Genomic DNA, 20,233 nt, shown 5'->3' on the forward strand with positions numbered 1-20,233 from the left:
GACTTTTAGATAGGTTAACCTACTTTTATTACTATAGTTGGTCACACAGCCAGATGTTTAGGCTGGATTTGCCATTTTTTTCCCATATCAAGTCCTTCCCAAGAACCTGGGAAAGACAGATATTGTTGTTTAAATGTATTGTCGGAGGATTTATCTGTTCCAAGTAAAGCTGTCTTTGCAATTGACTGATGGGAATTTTGTCAATGCCCATAATATTCATACTTCAGATGTTTTGGGATTGCAGCCAGGGTGCCTATTACTATTAGTACTATCTTTGCTTTTTTTTGCCACAGTTCTACTTCTATTTGTAGGTCTTTATATTTTGTGATTTTCTCCAGTTCTTTCTTTTCTATCCTGCTGCTTCCAGTTATTGTAATGTCAACTATCCAGATTTTTTCCCCTTTCTTTTCCATAATTTTTAAGTCTGGTATTTCAAAAATATTGCAGTTTCTAAAAAGCTATATAACTATTATTATATTAAAATATAAAATATAGTTATGAACCTAGCATTTTATAAAAAGCTATTTGATGATAAGAAGAAGAAAAAACCCCACAAATCCTAGAGTAAACTACAGAGAGAGAGAAAGGGGGGGAATCCCAAGAAAAAAACAGCTGGTGGGGAGAGAGGGAGGGAAAGAAAGAGACAAACAAAATAGCAACACAATTATAAGCAACTAAGTAAAACTAAACTATGTATTTATATTAGATATAATTTAAATTATATATCAACAGGTAGGTAGGTAGAGGTAGATAGACAGACAGACAGACAGACGGAGACAGGGCAGGCAGGCAAGCAGGTGATAGATAGAGCTATAAACATACACAGCTTGTTAAATTTAAATTCTAGTATTTTATTTGTTTGTTTATCAAATTTAAAGACTGCTATCTCATTTACCAAGTAATGTTATTAAGATTATATAATTAAATCTAAAGCCCTACCGAATCGTATTTTACAGTTTTACCTGTACAAAGCTTTGGTACAAAAGCTAGAAATTTCATTTAACCAACATTTAGAGTCTGGGATATAAACATTCTTCCATTTTCTTGTTATTCCCAAATTAAATATAATATCCCATCCTTATTATTATTGTTTTGTTTTCATAGTTTCTGAAGAACAGCTGTTGACAGTTGAAGAATATGACCTCAATGTGGTGAGACTCTGTTTCCAAGCATTCCTCTCTGATAAGCTTGGCAACTGCACACAACCTATATCCCCAGTTATCTCCAACCCCATTTATGATAACCGTAAGTATCTAAGAACAGGGTATATTTCATGTCCAATTTCTTCTGCTGTGCTCCCTGCAAGCTCTTTGGCCCCAGTTATTCTCTATGGAGTTGCTTCATCTCTCTTCTCCCTAAAATGCAGAAGATAACTGAAAGCATCTTTGGCAGACACAGAATTCAATTTGAATATAAATATGTTTTCAGATTTAATGACAAATTGTGTTATATTTCTGTACATATATGACAGAGAATTTGGCCATTTCCCTGCTGTTTATTTAAAGCCCAATCTTTTTTCTGCTAGGAGAAAACATTCTGCTATTAAAGGAGAATATTTATAACTCAGGATTGAAATGAAGGATCCTTGCTGCTCTCTGAACTTGGTTGTTTTCTTGCACTGATAATGTTACCTAGTTTAGATAATGAAACATCTTCAATAAAACAAGCAAGCTCAGAGACCAGCAAAGACCCCCTCAAGAATCATTGTGATCATAATTTGCTCCTCTGCTATCTTCCCTCAGTGTCAATGGAGGCAGGAAATAATTACAAATTAAGGAAGAAAAAAATGGGATTCTTGTTTCCTTTGGTGTTATTTCAACCTTGCACCAGTTCAGTTTTCTGAAAATTCACCTCTACCCCTCCTCTGTCCTGGTATGATTTTAAAGACTGGTGGCATGTTATTTGGCACTGAAAGACTTGAATCTTGGGTAGAAAGCAAATTGACTAGAATGTAGTCAGTGAAGCCCTTAAAATTGCCAGATATATTTTTGGATATTTGAAAACTGTTATTTTTCCCTTTGTGAGTTCCACATTTTTGTATCTCATCATTTTGTTAAAACCACTCCTTTTCTTGAGCATGTTTTAACAGATTGTTATGTTTTTAACTTTTATACAGCTAAAGATTGATTTTTAAAAGGGTGGGGAGGCAGCAAACATTTTTTGAGACCTGGTCTTACTTGAGAAGGCAAATGTTGGGGGGAAATAGTGGTGGCAGGTGCTGGCCAACACCCAAACAGAGAGGAACTAAAGAAAGGCACTAAGCATTATCAAAGAGGAATATCAGGGATGGTGGGCATAATGATCACTTCTTTGGTTAAGCCCATTCATGGCAATACTCAGAAATAAATCCCCTGATTAATTACACAACAGATTAATTATGCTGCAAATTTTCTTGCTATGATAGGACCCTGTTTTTGAGCAACAAAATGAACACTTAATTCAGAATTCAGAATGACAACAGAAACAGAAAACCCATTAAATTTTGTGCTGAGAACTAAAGAAAGGCAGCAAGCATTATCAAAGAGGAACATCAGGGATGGTGGGCATAATGATGTCATGTAAAATGCTGGTGGGTAAAGTGGGCTATGTGGATGCTTGAAATGTATCTATTGCTTTCTGTGCTTTACCTATCTTCAGTTAAAGAGTTGCTTGCAGAACTTTCTCCCCCCAGTTCTATTTTTAGACGTATGTAATCATAATAGCCATTCTTTATCCTTCTCTCCCCCAATAATTAATTCCTTTTTCTATTCAGGTGCACCTAATTCAGCTGAATTGAGAATCTGCCGTGTGAACAAGAACTGTGGAACAGCGACAGGAGGAGATGAAATTTTCCTCCTGTGTGACAAAGTTCAGAAAGGTGATTGGAAACTCAAATACCATGTATAGTATAAATGTTAACTTTAGATATCAAAGAATGAGATATGAAGAAGCAACCAATTTTATATGGATACATGTACACTTCCAAAGTGGAAGTGGTTGAACTGAATGCCAAATATTCATAAAATTGAGTTATGACATGTAATCTAGCAAAATATTGTAATATTTAAGTATGTAACTTGGGCGGTTAATGGTGCAACCAAAAAAACTCTATAGTTTGATTCAAATTCCATCCAAACATTGTATAATCCATTGATTTATATACTGTAGATCTATGAAACAATGCATGTACTAGTTTTGAACTCAGAAGCACATGCCTGTCCTCACCCTTGTCATTTTCAGAATGCCCAGAATTGCTCAATACTCAATCAAGACTCCTTTCAGCTGATCAAGGAGGAAATGCAAAAACTGGCATCTGCGTGTTAATATGTAATGTTTGTTTTTGTGTAAGGAAGAACAAAAATGGATTAGTGTAAGGGAAAGCTGTAAAATTGTCCTGCTGCTTAATTTAAAGAGTCCAGTGAAATTGGAGCAACTCTTCCAGATATTCCAGAGAGCTAGGGAAATGGGGCAAGGTAAAACTCTTTGCCAATGGGAAATGGCCAGTCCTACAGCCACAGTGTTAAAGCTGCAAAACTGCCTTTCAAGCATTTCTGGGGCTGCAATTAAGCCTGTACTGTATGTGTATTGCAGCAGATGTCTATATGATATTTCACATGTTACAGAATAACCAGCACTGGCAATCAAAATACAAGCTTTAGCTACTTACGTTGTATATCAGACCACCCCAACCAGTGGCCGTCCAGATGTCTTATGCCCGGTACTATCAGCCAGTACAGCTGCTGGCTATGGAAGACGGGAGCTGGAGACTGGTACTTTAAGTGCCAAATTTAGAAAATTCATCATCTAGAATGACCAGTGATGAGATGATGTGGAGATAAGATTAATTAATAAGTTGCTGATTCAAGGCTACTAAGTTTTTCAATCTTAGCAACTTTGAGACACGTGGGCTTCAATATGCTGGTTGGGGGATTCTGTGGGAGTTGATGTCCACAAATCTTAAAATTGCCAAAGTTAAGAAATGCCACACTAAATAAAAGAAATCTGCTAAGGTAAACAGAAAAACAATCCATTCCATGTTAAATTTAAGACTTTCATAATCTTAGTCTTAATAAAATATGAAAGCTGGCTAAACTGGGCTACTTCTAAGTGCTATTCTTTCCCAAATAAGTATATGCCAGATGTATTGCTATGACATTTACAATCCATATAGAAAGCAGAACCGATCCTTTTTGGTATTTCATGTTAAAAAAAAATACTCTTTGAACTATTGTTTGTTGTTTTATTCCTAAAATTAAGTGTGATATTTATATCTTTCTGATGAACAGATGATATAGAAGTGAGATTTTTCATGAATGACTGGGAAGACAGGGGGATTTTTTCACAAGCTGATGTTCATCGTCAAGTAGCAATTGTCTTCAAGACGCCCCCATTTTTCAAAGATATCCCAGATCCTGTGACTGTGAAGATGCAATTGCGAAGGCCCTCAGATCAGGAAGTCAGTGATCCAATGGACTTTAGATATTTACCAGTGGAAAAAGGTACATTCTTATACACATTTGTTGAGGTAGGACTAGCTACTGCTTTGGAATCAGGGCTCGTGCTAATTTAAAGAAGAACTTACAGATTTCTGATCTGGGAACAATTTATTTTTCTGTCAGTACTATAGTATTATTGTGGCACAGTCTTCCCCAGCTTAGTGTTCTGCAAACATTCTGGAGCGTCAAATACAGAATTCCCAGTCAGCATGGCCCTGTGCTAACTGGAAAGGCTGAGAGTTAAAATGCAGCATGCTTCAGGTTGAAGAAGATTGCTTTAAGACAAAAAGAAAGAAGTCATTTTAAAAGCTGCTGCTATAATCTACCTTTGCTTGTGCTTCAGAAACAAGGCTGGTGATATTGGCTGCCCACACAGAAACAGTTGTCCACATAGAAACAGCTGACTCCTTGGAGGCATTGAGAATTGTAGTGGGAGAAAGCTTTTGGAAACAAACTTTTGCAAAGACCAAAACAAAATAGATAAAATAGGATTCACTCAACTACACTGAGATACTGACGCATGAGGAGGCTGGTGGCCTGGCTGGCATTGCAGATATACAATGCATTATTTTAGGTGGGTGACATCAATGTGAGCCTCACTCTCACTGGGCTGCAGCCTTCTTTCCTTGGGGATGTTGCTGGCTGGGGAATTCTGGGAGTTGAAGTCCACACATCTTAAAGTTGCCAAATTGGCATACATGGGCAAAGCTTGGAAGTGAGAAATCTGCTTAATTATGGAGATTTTCCTCACTCCCTGAATGTTGGAGAATATGGCATACCAAATCTTTATACAGCGTCAATCTTCCCATCTCCCAAAATAGTCCCAACCTTTGGAAGCAGCATTTACAGTTGTCTCACTCCTGTTTTATGTTAGAAATCTTCCTTCCAGCACTCTGAATACTTACTCCTTAAAAAAGAAAATACTTTACAGCAAATGTTCTTCAGTTAGACCTCTGAAAGCTTAGTTAATTGGAAAACCTTAGGGTAATGAAAAAACATGCCATAAAAGAAATGAAAATTATAGGAGCTTTTCATTTTAAGAATATTATCAATTTCTTTGCGAGGAGTTAGCATATGTTAATATATTTAAAATGAAAGTTTGTGCAGCAAGAAGCAGTAGATCACATACAGACGACCCTAGATTCAAAAACAAAGTAGCAAATTGTATGAAGAAGCTTTGCTTGTAAGCTTGAAGAGTTATTTTCTGTCCAAATATACCAGGCTGAGTAAGAAGGCAACACTATGTAAGATAATATTCTATATTTTATTGTAGTCAATTGGAACACACAATTAAACCTTTCCTTTTCAGCAAACATTCCCAACATCATCATGTGTATGTACATGATTAGTTGAAATGCTGTTTTTTCCTTTCTGTTTTAGATCCTTATGGACATAAGGCAAAGAGGCAGAGGTCACCAATGGCTTTACAAAAGCTCATTCAAGATTCTGGTAAGAGTATATCTCATCCCATCTTATTTTGTTGTTCTAATATGAAGCCCCTCTCTCCCAAACTGGGTGTATCCTTGAGGCTTCCTAGCATCATTTGAATTGAGAATATTTTGACTCAGAAGTCCTATGTAGAGAGATAGAAGTCTGTGCCTTACAAAACCATTATGGGTTTCCTTTCAGTAAAAGCTGCACCATGCCACGCAACATCATACTTAAGTCAAAACATGTGATGTTGTAATTTATTCCGTCTCTGATCTCCTGCAATTGATACCATCTATTCACTTGTTTGGGAGTGACAAGAATGCCACTGTATCACTAGGTAGGGTCTAAGTTCTCTTCTTATGTGTGCAGGTCCACTAAACTGAACCACGATAGAATGTACAGGATAGAGAATTGGAGGCAAGCAGGGGTGGGATCTGACAGGGTTAACTACCAGTTCGGTCATTTATGAGGTTCGGTGATTTACGATGTGCTTCCCTGCACACTGCTGGCGGCGCGCCTGTAAATCATCATCAGCATGCTGCGTGCAGAGAAGCAGCCTTTCAAAAAGCCTTTTTTTCCTGCTTTTTTAACTGCAGCTGTGCCTTGCACGGCAGCTGAAGTTGAAAAAATCAGGAAATAAAGGTCAGGTAAGAGCCTGGGTGGACAGGTGGGCAAAAACATCAGCAGACATAGAACCCGTTCTATGTCTGCTGCTCTTCAGAGCTACCGGTTCTACAGAGGTGGACAGAACTGGTAGAAACCCACCCCTGGAGGCAGGCTTAAACATATATAAATGAAATGGGATGAGACCTCACTGCTTATTTGCTGCAAGAAGGCCTCTCTACATTGTCTTCTTGTTCTTCGTAATACAATGGCTCTCACTGGCTGGTTTTTTTAAAAAATATTTTGCATTCTTGACTTGGACTTAAATTTTATGGGGGGGATTACAAATCTAAGGACTTCCAAAGTGATGTTGATGCTTCCCTCTTATTTTTCTTGACCCCATTTTTTTTAGTAAGAGGCTGGATTTAGACACTTTAGGCTAAAATTGGGTAATTGGGGATACAGTATGTTGGGGAATAGAGTCTTCATTATATTGGGTGAATCAGATCATCATCCTTATAGGATTTATTTCCTTTAGGGTAACAGCTATTCTTTCCATAGGTCCCTATGAAAGGTCTAATGCTGCTCTGTTCCAGACTGCTACCAGTGAAGGAAAATTCATTAAGAAAGGTATTTTTTTAAATGCCTTCTTTGTTCTGGCTCTTTGACTTTCTTTCTTCCTATCTCTTCCATGACAGTGTTTTAATGGCATACATTAAAAGAGAAGATATTTTAGTTTTGTAAAGTTTGTTTTGGTGTATACTGTATTAGTTAAGTTCTTTGAGTCCCGTACAACATTCTGAGTAATTATAGATTCTTCTTCTAGTCCAGCATATATATTGTTGGAATGCATTACTGCACTGCCCTGTTCCAAGCAGCTCCATGCATGGGTAATTCACTGATCCATCTAGTTCCTCTTCTCTACTCTTGGCTTTCTCTCCATTGCCTCACTTAATGTATTCCAGTGCAGCATATCCCACCTTCCTTCTTCTTCACATGCTAATTTATTTTATTTCTTTATTTATCAAATTTATATGGCCAGCCACCTTCACAAAGTTTCTTCCATGTATCTATCCTTGTCTCAATTTTCCCACCACTTTTCCTCCTTTTTTCAGCTACTGCTGTCCCAAACTGAATTTGCCTCAAACTCACTACCCCAATTTTCCTAATGCTTTCAGTCCCTCTGATCCCCTTGTTCCCTGATTTTCTGCGTGTTTTTTCATTTCCTCTCTCCTTGCCCCATTTTGGCCACTGGTCTCCTTGGCTTTTTGTATAACCCTAACTCCATTAAACCATTTATGTCTGGATCAGAAAAGTCATGCATGGAATGTTCTACACATCTCTATTCATTACTGATGGACAGAATATACATCAGGTTGTATATGATTTTTAGTTCCCATGAACTAAGAATCCTTACCATTGGGATCATTCTGGATTAAAAGGCAGGGGACAAATAAAAATTAAAAATTAAAAAATCTGCTTCAGGGAATCCACATCTTTTTTCCATTAATTTGTTGTCATATATTAAGGAGAACAAAGGTAGAATGAATGCTGTACAGGAGTCTTCTCCTGAATTAGTAGCCTCCAGATATATTGGATTACAGTTCTTATACCGTAGTTATAAACTGCCATGTCTACACTGGCTTGGAATTATAAGAATGTAGGCTAGGCTACCAGATTAAGTAGAATACAGCTGTATGGCCCAGAGTATTTGATGTGTGTAATGGTGATGGATTTTCAAGGAGACCTTTTTGTGTCCTCATGGTGAACTGTCAAAACCCTGCATACAAGAACTTCCGGGTTCAGTTTGTAGCATCTCCAACTTGGAATAGAAAAAAATAGTTCTAGTGCCAACAATACTTTGCTAGATAGTCTGATAAAGTATAATACAGTTTGCACTCTAACTCTGGAATATATGGGAAGATGAGTACTCCAAAGTCCTTGAAAGAGTGAGGGTTGTCTACAAGGTCATGTCCGTCCAGCTTGTATTTTATTTTCTGATATATATTTTTTGCCGATATGTAAGACAGAGCATTTGTTGTTTAAGATATGAAGTTGCCACTTGTTTGACCATTCTGACACATGGTTAAGGTCTTTCTGAAGGGTAGCAGCATTGTCAGTGATGTTGAATAGTTTTACATCATCAGCGAAGAGAATGCTGTTGCTTTTAATATGATCACAAAGGTCATTTATGTAAAGTATAAAGAAAGTTATAAATGTAAAGTATAAAGATAGTGTATAAAGAATATAATGTATATGTAAAGTATAAAGAATGTAAAGTATAAAGATAGTGCGGAAAATGTTCAAGAATTGTTGCCATAAGACTTTTCTAATCAATGATGACTTTTTTTTCACAGAACCAAATATATATTGCTCACCGATTGAAACAGCCATCCCACTGCAGAAAGGAAGCATTCCTTCCTTGCAGGCATATTATTCACCTCCTTTAAACCACTTAAGTTCCAATGGACATCCTGGTCCACCTTTTCAAATGACAGAGTCCGTTAAGCAGGATGGGGTTCTGCCATCTTGCTGGCATTCTTCTGTTTCACCTCTAAGTGTTTTGCTGCAACATAGAAACTTGGGTGATACGTTGCATCCTACAATGCAGAATGGTAGCTCTCCATGTCTTGGACAGGAAAAGTGTCTGAACTGGGCCAGTCAGAAAGAGGGAAACATTTATCACGGGTTCCTTGGAACAATGAATGATCATGAGTCAACAATGTCGTCATCATCACCTTCGCCATCAGTGTCTCAGCAAGATATGCAGAATGTCTCCAGCACTCTTGACAGCCAGTCTATTCATCCAGAAAATGCTGCAGTGTCCAATGGCATTAGCATGGAGATGGAAGACTCCAGATGCTCAGATGTTAACCTGGAAAAGTCATCTTTTGTTCAAGATTTAAATCCAAGCAACCACAGGAAGAAAGTCCAACCATTGCTGCCTCCTGCCATATCACCAGTAACCACTTCTAGCTTATCTTTGACCTCTATGTCCAATATTTTTGAGACACCAACTTTTCAATATATGGCTAACCTTAATGAATCAGGATTTCCTGGCAATTCAAACATGATAAATATATCAAATTTTGATACTTGCAGCACCCAAGATGATGAGTTCCTACATTCCATTGGAAGCAATTTTGATAGCATACTTTAATTTTTTTAAAAAATAATGTTTTGGATTTTTTTACTTTGCGTTAAATGCAATATGGACCTTGGTGCTCACCAAAATCAGAACCAAATGTCAACATTTTGTAGAATGGAGTAATTTTATAGTAGACCAAAGCTACTTCAAATGTTGCATACAGCCACTAGTTCTTGACTTAAGACTGTTTGTTTAATGATGGGTTGAAGTTATGACAGCCCCTGAAAAAGTAACTACCCATCCTTGAAATTATTTTTTTAATACTTGTATTAAATTTATCAAACTATAAAAGACAACTGAAAGTGGGAAAAGAGGGAAGGGAAGAGAAAGAAGTGTAGAGTAGAGAGGGGGAAAGAAAGAAAAATGTTGACTTCCAACTCTTTTAGCATAGTAGAATAATATAATAACATTACATCCTCAACTTTTTTTTACTTTTGCATACTTAACTTGTACCAGCCATTTTTATAACAAAAGTTATGTAATCAGCAAAACCCAAAGTCAGAGTTTCAATTTTTTTTCTAGCACAAAATCCAGAAGTAGTTTCCAAGTAAAAACAAAGTGGGATGTATTCTTTTCTTTGATTAGAGCAGTCAATTTAGCCATCTCTGCTAGTTTCACCAGTTTTTCCAGCTATTTATCCATTAGAATTAAAGTATCTCTCAATTTTTGTGCATAAAGGATTCAACATAAAAAACAGCAAGGTTCTAGAATTTTTTTCAAATTCTTTGTCTATTAAGCCCAAAAGAAAAATATCTAGTTTAATTTTTATTTTTATTTTAACAATCTTCAGAATTAAAAAATAAATTTTACTCCAATACTACTTTGCTTTATCACAAATCCACCAAAGATGGTAAAATGTTCCTTCTTTGCATTTACATTTCCAACATACATTTGAAATATCTTTGTATATCTTTGATCATTTATTGGGTGTTAAATACTATTGATATCTCATTTTATAAATTTTATCCTTTAAATTATAATTTAATGTACATTTTAAACCCTTTGTCCATATGTTTTCCCATTGTTCAAGTAAGCATTATATTATACTCAAAATTCTTTGCCCATTGAATCAAGCAATACATCACATATTCATTCTCCAAATTCAGTTTCAATAGCAATTTATAGAACTTGGCAATAACATGTTCATCCTTAACACACAGTACAATTTCAAATTCATTTTTTACACAATCAAACCCATAAATTTTTAAGTCTAATTTAAACCTTTCTTTCAGTTCTAAAAATGTAAATCACTGACAGACAAATCCTTCTGACTCCCACTCTTTTTTAGATTTATGGGTAGGTTCAACTTGATTAAAAAGTATTATTTGTCCATAGGTCCACCAGTCTGGTTTCTTTTCTGAAGAAGACTTCCTGGTCGAAAAAGGTACCTTTGTAGAGAACCTTGTTTTATATTTGTTTCAAATCTTTGGATCTAGCATATCTTACAAAGTGATTCTTAAAATCAACATTTTAACTTTGTCATGTCATAAGTAGGCGTGCCTTCCAAATCTTAGTTCATGGCCTTTAATTCAAGTAATTTTTTATTTTTGAAGAGTCACCCATTCTTTCATCCAAACCAAACAGCATATATCAAAGTAAAATTTCAAATCTGGTAAACCCAAACTTCCTCTTTCTTTAGTATTTTGCAGTAGTTTATATATAATTCTTGGTCTCTTTCCTTGCCATACAAATTTAGAAATGTCTTTTTGTCATTGTTCAAATGGAGTATCTGTTGTCAATATCAGTAAAGTCTGAAATAAAAATAACATCTCTGGTAAAACCATCATCTTAATTACTGAGATTCTACCCAACATGGATAACTGTAAACTATCCCATCTTAATAGATCTTTTTTGATTCTACACAGGTACAAAATTGCTTTGAAATAATTTAGGGTTTGTATTTGTCAATGTAACTCCAAGATATTTAACATTTTTCTCCACCTGATTTTCTTGTCAATATTTCATAATCTTTTGTTTTGTGTTCATTTTTTTAAATCCACCAAAGCTCCAAAGTCATTTAATTTCTTCAAATATTATGTATCAGTTTTTGAGTCTTACAGAAATATAACTCAATCAACAGCAAAAGCTTCCAGTTGATAAACCCCCTTTATAATTTTATGTCTACTTTCTCAGCATGTCTAATATCTCTTTTCAGAATGTAATATAAGCAATAAAGGAGATAAGGGATATCCTTGTCTCATGTTGTTTTGAATTTCACATGGTTTAATTCAATCAATTAGAATAGACCTGGAAAGGACCTTGGAGGTCTTCTAGTGACCAACCCCCTGTTCAAGCAGGAGACCCTATATCATTTCGGTAGGTGGCTATCCAGTCTTTTCTTAAAAACCTCCAGTGATGAAGCACCTACAACTTCTGAAGGCAAGCTGTTAAGTGTCCTCACTGATAGGAAGTTTCTCCTTAATTCCAGGTTGCTTCTCTCCTTGAGTAGTTTCCATCCATTGTTTCTTGTTTTGCCTTCTGATGTTTTAGAAATACTGGAATACTGCTCTCATGTCACCCCTAGTTCTTCTTTTCTCTGGACTGGCCATACCCAATTCCAGCAACCATTCTTCATGTGTTTTTGTCTCCAGGCCCTGAATCATCTTAGTTGCTCTTCTGTGAACTTTTTCCAAAGTCTCAATTTAAAAATTACTTACAATTACAGAATTATTAATTATTAAAGATTATTCATAATCATTAATAATTATTCAGGATTATGAATTATTAAACAATTACTGAAAATTAAGTCTCCATTAATAATGACCCTTCCTTGCTGTAAAGTGTAAATTGCTTTAAATCCTTGTATAAATTTCCTCCTTGAAATTATGACAGTTACACCACTCCTACAGTCATGTTATCACAATTCAACTGCAATTGCTTCAAATTTCCAATGGATGCCGTCTGTTGAGGTTATGTGATCACAATTTGTGACCTGCCCAGCCCTCTTCAGACAAGTACAGTCAGTTGGGGAAGGCAAATTTGCTTACTGAATGTATGATTCATTTAACAACAGTGATATGGTCATAAAATTGGATCTGGTCACATGATAACTCACTTAATAACTACGTCATTTTGCAACCAAAATTCTGGTCCCAATTGTTGTAAGTCAAGGACTATTTGTATGTGCCATTTTTGTGTTTTCACCCTTTTCCAATGTTGCTGTTGAAAAGCAACTATGTGAAACCACTCACTATGTTGAACAACCTTATATATATCTGATCCTGTGTCAGTAAAGATACTTGACCAAAATTCTGAGTTTGGAGATTATCCATGCTTCATCTGCATTACTCTGCTGTGTAATTGGAAACAGTGTTTTTATCTTGGCCCTGGGTAGGAAGCAAGTTAGAATTTATATGGAAGATGCATATTCAAGTTTATTAGAGACTCCATATTATCATCAAACCTGGCTTCTAAAATTACCAGTTGATTGTTGCTATTATTTTTGCCAAGATTGTGCCTCTATCTCCAGTTTATTATCTGATATGAATATACCCTATCTCAGAATAGGGTATATTCATATCCTTACAAGTGCATCTATTGCAGCTAAGAAGATCCAAGTCCTAGGATGTCTATGGAGATTATCAATCATCCAGGTCATGATCATTTCAAAGGTGCTTTTTTTGAAAATCAACTGTTCTTTGTTTTTCCTTGAAGACATTTTGCTTCTCATCCAGGAAGCTTCATCACTTCTGACTGGATAGTGGATTTGGGAGCAGGGGAATGGAAGGATTAGTTCTGTGAGAACTAATCCTTCCATTCCTCCCCCATCATCCAATCAGAATTGATGAAGCTTCTTAGATGAGAAGTGAAACATCTTGAAGGAAAAACTAAGGAAGTCCAGTTGCCTTTTGAAAAAGCATCTTTGAGAGAAGTCCTAGGATCTTCAGTATTAGGCTTGAGGACAAGAGGAAACAAAACATTGTTCGGAGCAACAAAAAAGTTGCTAAATAGAGTAATTAATATTGGAATAGTGGCACTGTATGTGACAGATCTGCTGCTGACAGAGATGTGCTACTTGGGAGGTTAAAGAAAGGACCAAATCTGCCTTTTTACCCTTTTGTGCTGACAGCAACAGTTTCTGTTTGCAACAGCTTTTTGATCCTTGCTTAATGCAAAATATGTAAATATAAAATCTACACGCATAAGCCTTTCCAGTACAGTACCGCATTTATATTATTGAGACCTATCCCAGATATTACAATAATGCTGGGAATAATACAACTTTTGACATGAAAGAATTGACATGAGATTATTACAAAGACAACATTGAAGCATACTAGAAATTAGGGATTAAGTGTTTGGGTAAAGCACTGCCATGTGATCAAAAAGTAAGTAACAGTTTGAAACGTTTGATTCATGATCTATTTAGAACATAGCAAATTACTTTTATCTGCAAGCATTCAAATTGATAATGTTATTGAAGTTGCAATATTTACACTGCTCTCTTGTATAGACTGTCTTAGAGAAAGTCCCACTGAATTTATTGAAGTTGCTTTACAAATGGATATGCATGAAATTTCAGCATTAGTTTTATGCATATACAACACATGTATATAAGGTGTCCTTAATTAAGTGAACCTCTCATGTTTAATTGATTAAGGTTCTTTTCATTGTACATGTTGCCATGTGCATTCAGAGAGGAAGACAAGTATATTGGGTTGTCATTGTAACCACAGGGCTCTAGAAATAAGTTGCAATGGGACATTTCCAAGAAAAGAAATTAATGGGATTGCAAGGCTTGTTAGCCGTTTCTCTTATATGAAACATCTCTGATATGAAATATAGTTAAATTCATTTATCCAATATTACTTTTCTATGTTTTTAGCTTCTTTGCATTCCCAAAATTGATTTAAGCACTTGTTGAGGTAATTCCCCGTTAGGAGAATGAGCGCATACAGGGAGACGTATAGAGAGTAGTGTTGGAATAATACACACAGAGCACACAGATACACTGTACAGTAAATGTAGGTTTTTACTTCCAGAAAGGTTTAAGCAAAGTCCAAAATAAGCAGTCCAAAAGTCATTCACAGGTAAAATCAGTCAGTTTTTCAATCCCGGGATAATCCAAATATCAAATTCCAGTGTCAAAAACAGTTCAGTATCAGACTTACATTAAATCCAGTAATATCAGTCAATTAGAAGAAATGGAGCAACGGCAATATTTTCCAACAGAAGGAAACAGAGATATACTCACACTCTCTTCTGAGACTCAGACTAAGACTAAACAAGCCAGGTTTCTGGCTCCATCTTATGGCCGTTTGAGAAACCACACCCAATTGCATGCTCTTGCATTCCCTTAAAGAGACAGTATTAAAATGTTTATCCTGGTTTATATATTTCTAACCCAAATACCTGTTAGGTGACTTATATTCCTAACATTCTCCCCTTTTGGGTAAGATAATATATACAACCTTACATTCTAAGTCCATAATCTTCACAGCATGCCTTATGCTTTATAGAGCCTTGGGCCTTTGTAAAATGATCTGCTATATTGTTTTCTGACATACAGTATTCTAGCTTAATCATCTTACTTTGCACACATTGTCTCACATTTAAATATCTTAAATCTGTGTGTTTCGTTCTTGTTTTAATAGCAATATTTGAAGCCATCTGTATTGCTGATTGGTTATCTTCATAAATAACAATAGGATCTGTTACATCAATTCCCATATCAATCAATAATTGCTTATACAAAACTAAATCTGTACATAATAAAGACAAACATGAGAATTCAGCCTCCATTGTTGAAAAACTTAGATGTTTCTGTCTAATAGATCTCCATCCAATCAATGCTTTTCCCAATAATACAGCAGTACCCGATGTAGATTTTCGTGTATTTATGTCTGTAGCAAAACTTGCATCAGCATATGCAGTCAAATTCAGTTCATCTTTTGGCTCCAGATACAATGCATAATGCATTGTTTGTTTCAGGTATCTTAACACACGTTTAGCAGCTTGCCAGTGCCTTTCAGTTGGCTCAGTGTTAAATCTCGCTAATTGATTAACACGGTATGCAATATCTGGCCCTGACCAATTGCTGAGATAAGATAAACTACCAATCAAAGACTGATAAATGTTCTTATCAAAAATAGGACTTTGAACATCACTATGGCTAAACTCCAGGCTCATTGGTGTTTTAGCCGGTTTACAAAGTTCCATTTTAAAACTTTTTAGTAATTGGTTAATTTTATCAGCTTGTGAGATCTTGTATCCTCCCCTAGTTCTATCTATCTTTAAACCAAGATATTGTTTGATTTCTCCTAATTGTTTTATCTTAAATTTCTTTTTCAATAGTGAAATTATCTCAGTAGCTTCTTGTTCAGTTTTTGTGATTAATGCTATGTCATCAATAAATAATAACAATAATGACACTACACCATTACTTTCTCTTTTAAACAAACATGGATCGGCCATGCCAGCTACAAAACCTATCTTAATTAATTCTTTAACTATATATTGGTTCCACTCATATCCTGATTGCTTCAAACCATAACGACTCTTTTTCAGTTTCCAGCAATCAGTTGTTTTATCAGTATTATCATTTTTGAGACCTAAAGGTTTCTTTAAATATATAGTGTGTTGCAATGGTGCATGCAGATAAGCTGTCTCTACATCCAAATGATTTACAATGTATTTCTCTTTAGCTGCCCACACTAATGCTGCCCTTAATGTAGTAGCCTTCAGACTAGGTGCAAACACCTCATCATAGTCATTTGCTGTCTGATTAAACCCTTGTGCTACTAACCTGGCTTTATGGGTAACAGTCCCATCTACACCTGTCTTTAGTTTATATATCCATTTACATCCTATGGCATGTTTACCTGGTGGTAACTTAACATTTTCATATACCTCCAGTCTTTTTAAAGATTCTAGTTCCTTATCCATTGCTTTCTGCCAAGCAGCCTGATCCTTAGCAGGATACATTTTCAGTTCACTGTAATTACTTGGAACTGTATTCACTTGGCATACAACACTAGCCTGATATCTATCAGGTGGTCGTGTAACTCAGGTTGAACGTCTTGGTAATACAGGGCTTACTGGTGGACTTTCCTGTGCCAACCTGCTCCTGTTCTTCTATTTCTTCCTGTGCCTGTTCTCCTACTTCCTCCTGTTCTTCCTCTTCCTCTTTAATGGCTATTTGTGGTTTACTGATTTTATCTTTAGGGACTATTTGGGTGTCAATAATAATATCATTGCTGGATTCCTGTTCCAGTTTATCCCACCCAACGTGCTCGAGAAATTTTGCACTAGCACTACAATAAACATGAGCTGTGCCTTGATCCCAAAATCTAAATGGTTGGCCTCATAACCCACAAAAAATACCTTCTTAGCTCTTTGTTGCCCTTTCAGTCTTACTTGTGAGGGAATATGCACCCATGCTGGAGCTCCAAATGTGTGTAGGTAACTTAAATTTGGCTTTCTGCCATGCCAACAAGTGAATGGCAATTCACCAGTTGTTGTATTAACTACATTGTTTAAAACATGGTTACTACACATTATGGCTTCATCCCACAGTGTTTCAGGTAAACCTGAATCAGATAACATAGTGCAAGCCATGGCTTGTAATGTTTGCCCTCTTCGTTCTATAAATAAGTTATGTTGTGGTCTGTAAGGTGCAGAACGTTTATGCTCAACACCAGCCAATTTCAACATATTTTGGAATCTTTTGTTAACAAATTCAGTTCCATTATCAGTTACTAAAGTAATTATTTTACTTTTCATTTTTTTCTCAGCAAACCTTAGCCAGTTAAAGAAATGTTGGAATGTTTCTGTTTTGTTTTTCATAAGATAGCAGAAACCGTATCGTGAGTAATGGTCCATAATACTCAAAATATAACAGGCACCTCCTAAACTTGGTTTCTTATGACCAATTATGTCAGCAAACACAACCTCTAAAGGTTCTTTGGTCTTAAACCCATTTAGTCTGTTTGCTGGAGTAACCTTACTCTTTTCTTGACTACAAGCATTACAGTGTAAATACTTGCTACAGGGTTTCAATTATACTCCCTCTGACAATTCAACAGTTTGTTTGAGCATTTTGAAATTAATGTGCCCTAGACGTCTATGTAGTAAATGTATACATTCATCATGTGGCTTAACATTGTTGTAAACTGAGTTAGCCATCTTCAACTGATCATCATGTATTACATATAAATCATTCTCTAAAGTAGCCGTAACACTTTTACCCTCTTTCTCTATTATACAGTTATCTCCCCTAAAGGTTACTACATAACCAATATTAACTAAAGCCCTTACTGATAACAAATTAAATTTCAGTTTAGGTACATATAACATAGTTAAATGTTCGTTTATACAAGAACAATATGCAGTGCCTTCACCTGATGCTTTCATCTTCCATCCATTTGCCAATGATACATGTTGTTTACTTGTGGACATCTTTACAAACCTGTTTCTATCTTTAGTAATACATTGTGATGCTCCACTATCAACAACCCACAAATCATGGTTTACAGTTGAATTGCTAGACATAGCCAAACTAACATTCTTCTTAGCCTTCTGGTGTTTGCCAGTATTCTGTTGTTTTCTCTTCTTACAGAATTTAGCTATATGTCCCCTAGCCCCACAAGAAAAACATTTCCGAACAGTATAGGCAGTTGAAGACAAATCCTCTTCTTGTGGTTGTTCCTTCCTCAGTTGGTCCCTATCCAGCCGTCTTCTTGCTTCTTCTAACAACCTTCCAGTTATGTCAGTCAATGTCAGTTTATCTCTGGGCAGGACTTCCAGTGAAGATACATAATCATCATAACTTTCATCCAATGAGGAAAGAATGATGTAAACTTGATGCAGCTCCGAAAATATCAGTTCTTTTTCATGTAGCTCTTGAAAAGTTCTTTTCATGAAGTTTAAATGAGCTAACATATCTCCACCTTTCAGAAGACGTGTTCTAAACAGTTTACGTGTAAGATGTATGTGTGCACCTACACTGTCACGAACATAAATCCTCTTCAAATTCTCCCAACACCTAGCAGCAGACTCTTCTCCATGAATATGGACTAGCTGCTGGTCACTCAGTGTTAGTCCAATTATACAAAGAGCTCGTTCGTTGTTCTGTTTAAAGTCAGCAAGCTTCTTGGCATCATCCTCATTAGCTCGAACGTTCTCGAGAAATTTTGCACTAGCACTACAATAAACAGTCTTAAACCAGGTTTGCATTTAGGCAAATCTGTATTTCAGTAATGGTAATGACTATGTCATTGTGAATATTTAAAAAAAATACAGCCTTAAAAAGCATTGAAATAATTTTTAGAATTTAAATTTTCAGAGTTCTCACATTGAGGAAATGACTTATAACTAATGTGGAGTGCTATTTTTCAAAAAATATATATTTTTGAATTAATTCAATCAATATTGAAAATATACTAGTGACCAAGCTTTTTCTCACTCCTTTCAATTTTCTTTGCACTGTGAGAGATTTTTTTTCTTTGTGAAGTGTTTATAAAATTAGATGAATTAGTATATGTTTGCACTGGTCACAATCTCAAGATATAAAATATCTTCTTTGTTTTAATGATATTTCTAAAGCAACTTTCCCATCCTATAATGCTCTAGATATAGTCCCATAATCCCCATTTAGCTATTCTGATGGCGTTTATAGTCCAGAACATTATACAGCCATTTGGTATAGACAGAAGTTGCAAAAACAAGGATGAATTCTGATTGAACATTATATTCAGTTGCATGTACAAAATACATATGTGCTTTATAATTTATGAATGGCATCAATGTGCTTTTTCCATTGTTTTAAAATACACGTAAGCATGATTGGACCCGAGTTATGATTTTGTTCCTTTATGATATAAATCATAGTTTTCTGAGGTAAATTGATTGTGTTTGGCATACAAATAGACATATTGAAGTATAAGTAATTGACAACATACTGCCAGTTAATGAAAATCAATATATCTGAGCTCAAATAAAATAGGAATCAAGTTGATTCCCCAGTGTTGCCAACTGCTCTACAGTGATAACAAGGCATTGGAATGGATATTGGATCCCTGGGACAAGGACCATTCGTTCTCTTACTCTAGTGCTAGGAGTAGGTCTTGATCACATAGGCAAAGCTGGGACTAAGCATGTGTAGGTCCAGCACTGCTGAGAATGGAAAACAGTTGTTTTTTGAATACAGTAATTGTATCTAAAACACTTTTCAAGAACAGGTGTGATGGACAGCTTTAAGCAGGGGTGGGATTCTACCAGTTTGCACCTATTCGCTAGTTGTTAACATTCTAAGCAGTTCGGAGAACCAGTTGTTAGAAGAAATTACTGGCCTAATCCTGTAAGGAAGGCAGGAAGGAAACATTCTGGTGTTGCTTACAGAAACTGCCTCTCCGTTAACTCTTATTATATTCTTGGCAAGACTAGACTTCCTGTCTCAGGAACTTCTCTGGTTTTTTTCCCCTTCCTTTGCTGGTATTTTGCTTGTGTGGAGTGACCATTCAAAGTTACAGTGGCACTGAAAAAAGTGACTTATGTCCATTTTTCACACTTACGACTGTTGCAGCATCCCCACAGTCATGAGAGGCCAGGCGAGGAGATGAGTGCCTCGATGTGAGTG

General features: G+C 35.9%; 1 protein-coding gene across 1 annotated transcript in view; it reads left to right on the plus strand.

Moving 5' to 3' along the window:
• Positions 1-10,001, plus strand: part of REL (REL proto-oncogene, NF-kB subunit) — a 53,942-nt gene extending 43,941 nt beyond the window's left edge. Inside the window, exons 5-10 of the mRNA XM_026676733.2 lie at positions 1,105-1,245; positions 2,753-2,857; positions 4,266-4,478; positions 5,856-5,924; positions 7,071-7,139; positions 8,867-10,001. Coding sequence (XP_026532518.1) covers positions 1,105-1,245; positions 2,753-2,857; positions 4,266-4,478; positions 5,856-5,924; positions 7,071-7,139; positions 8,867-9,669 — 1,400 coding nt within the window. The 3' untranslated portion in view covers positions 9,670-10,001. The remainder of the gene's footprint in view (positions 1-1,104; positions 1,246-2,752; positions 2,858-4,265; positions 4,479-5,855; positions 5,925-7,070; positions 7,140-8,866) is intronic.
• Positions 10,002-20,233: the final 10,232 nt, after the last annotated feature.

Source organism: Notechis scutatus, chromosome 1, assembly GCF_049901735.1.
Source record: "Notechis scutatus isolate UNSWTSFEM ecotype Mainland chromosome 1, rNotScu1.2, whole genome shotgun sequence".
In the NCBI taxonomy this organism is placed as follows: domain Eukaryota; kingdom Metazoa; phylum Chordata; class Lepidosauria; order Squamata; family Elapidae; genus Notechis; species Notechis scutatus.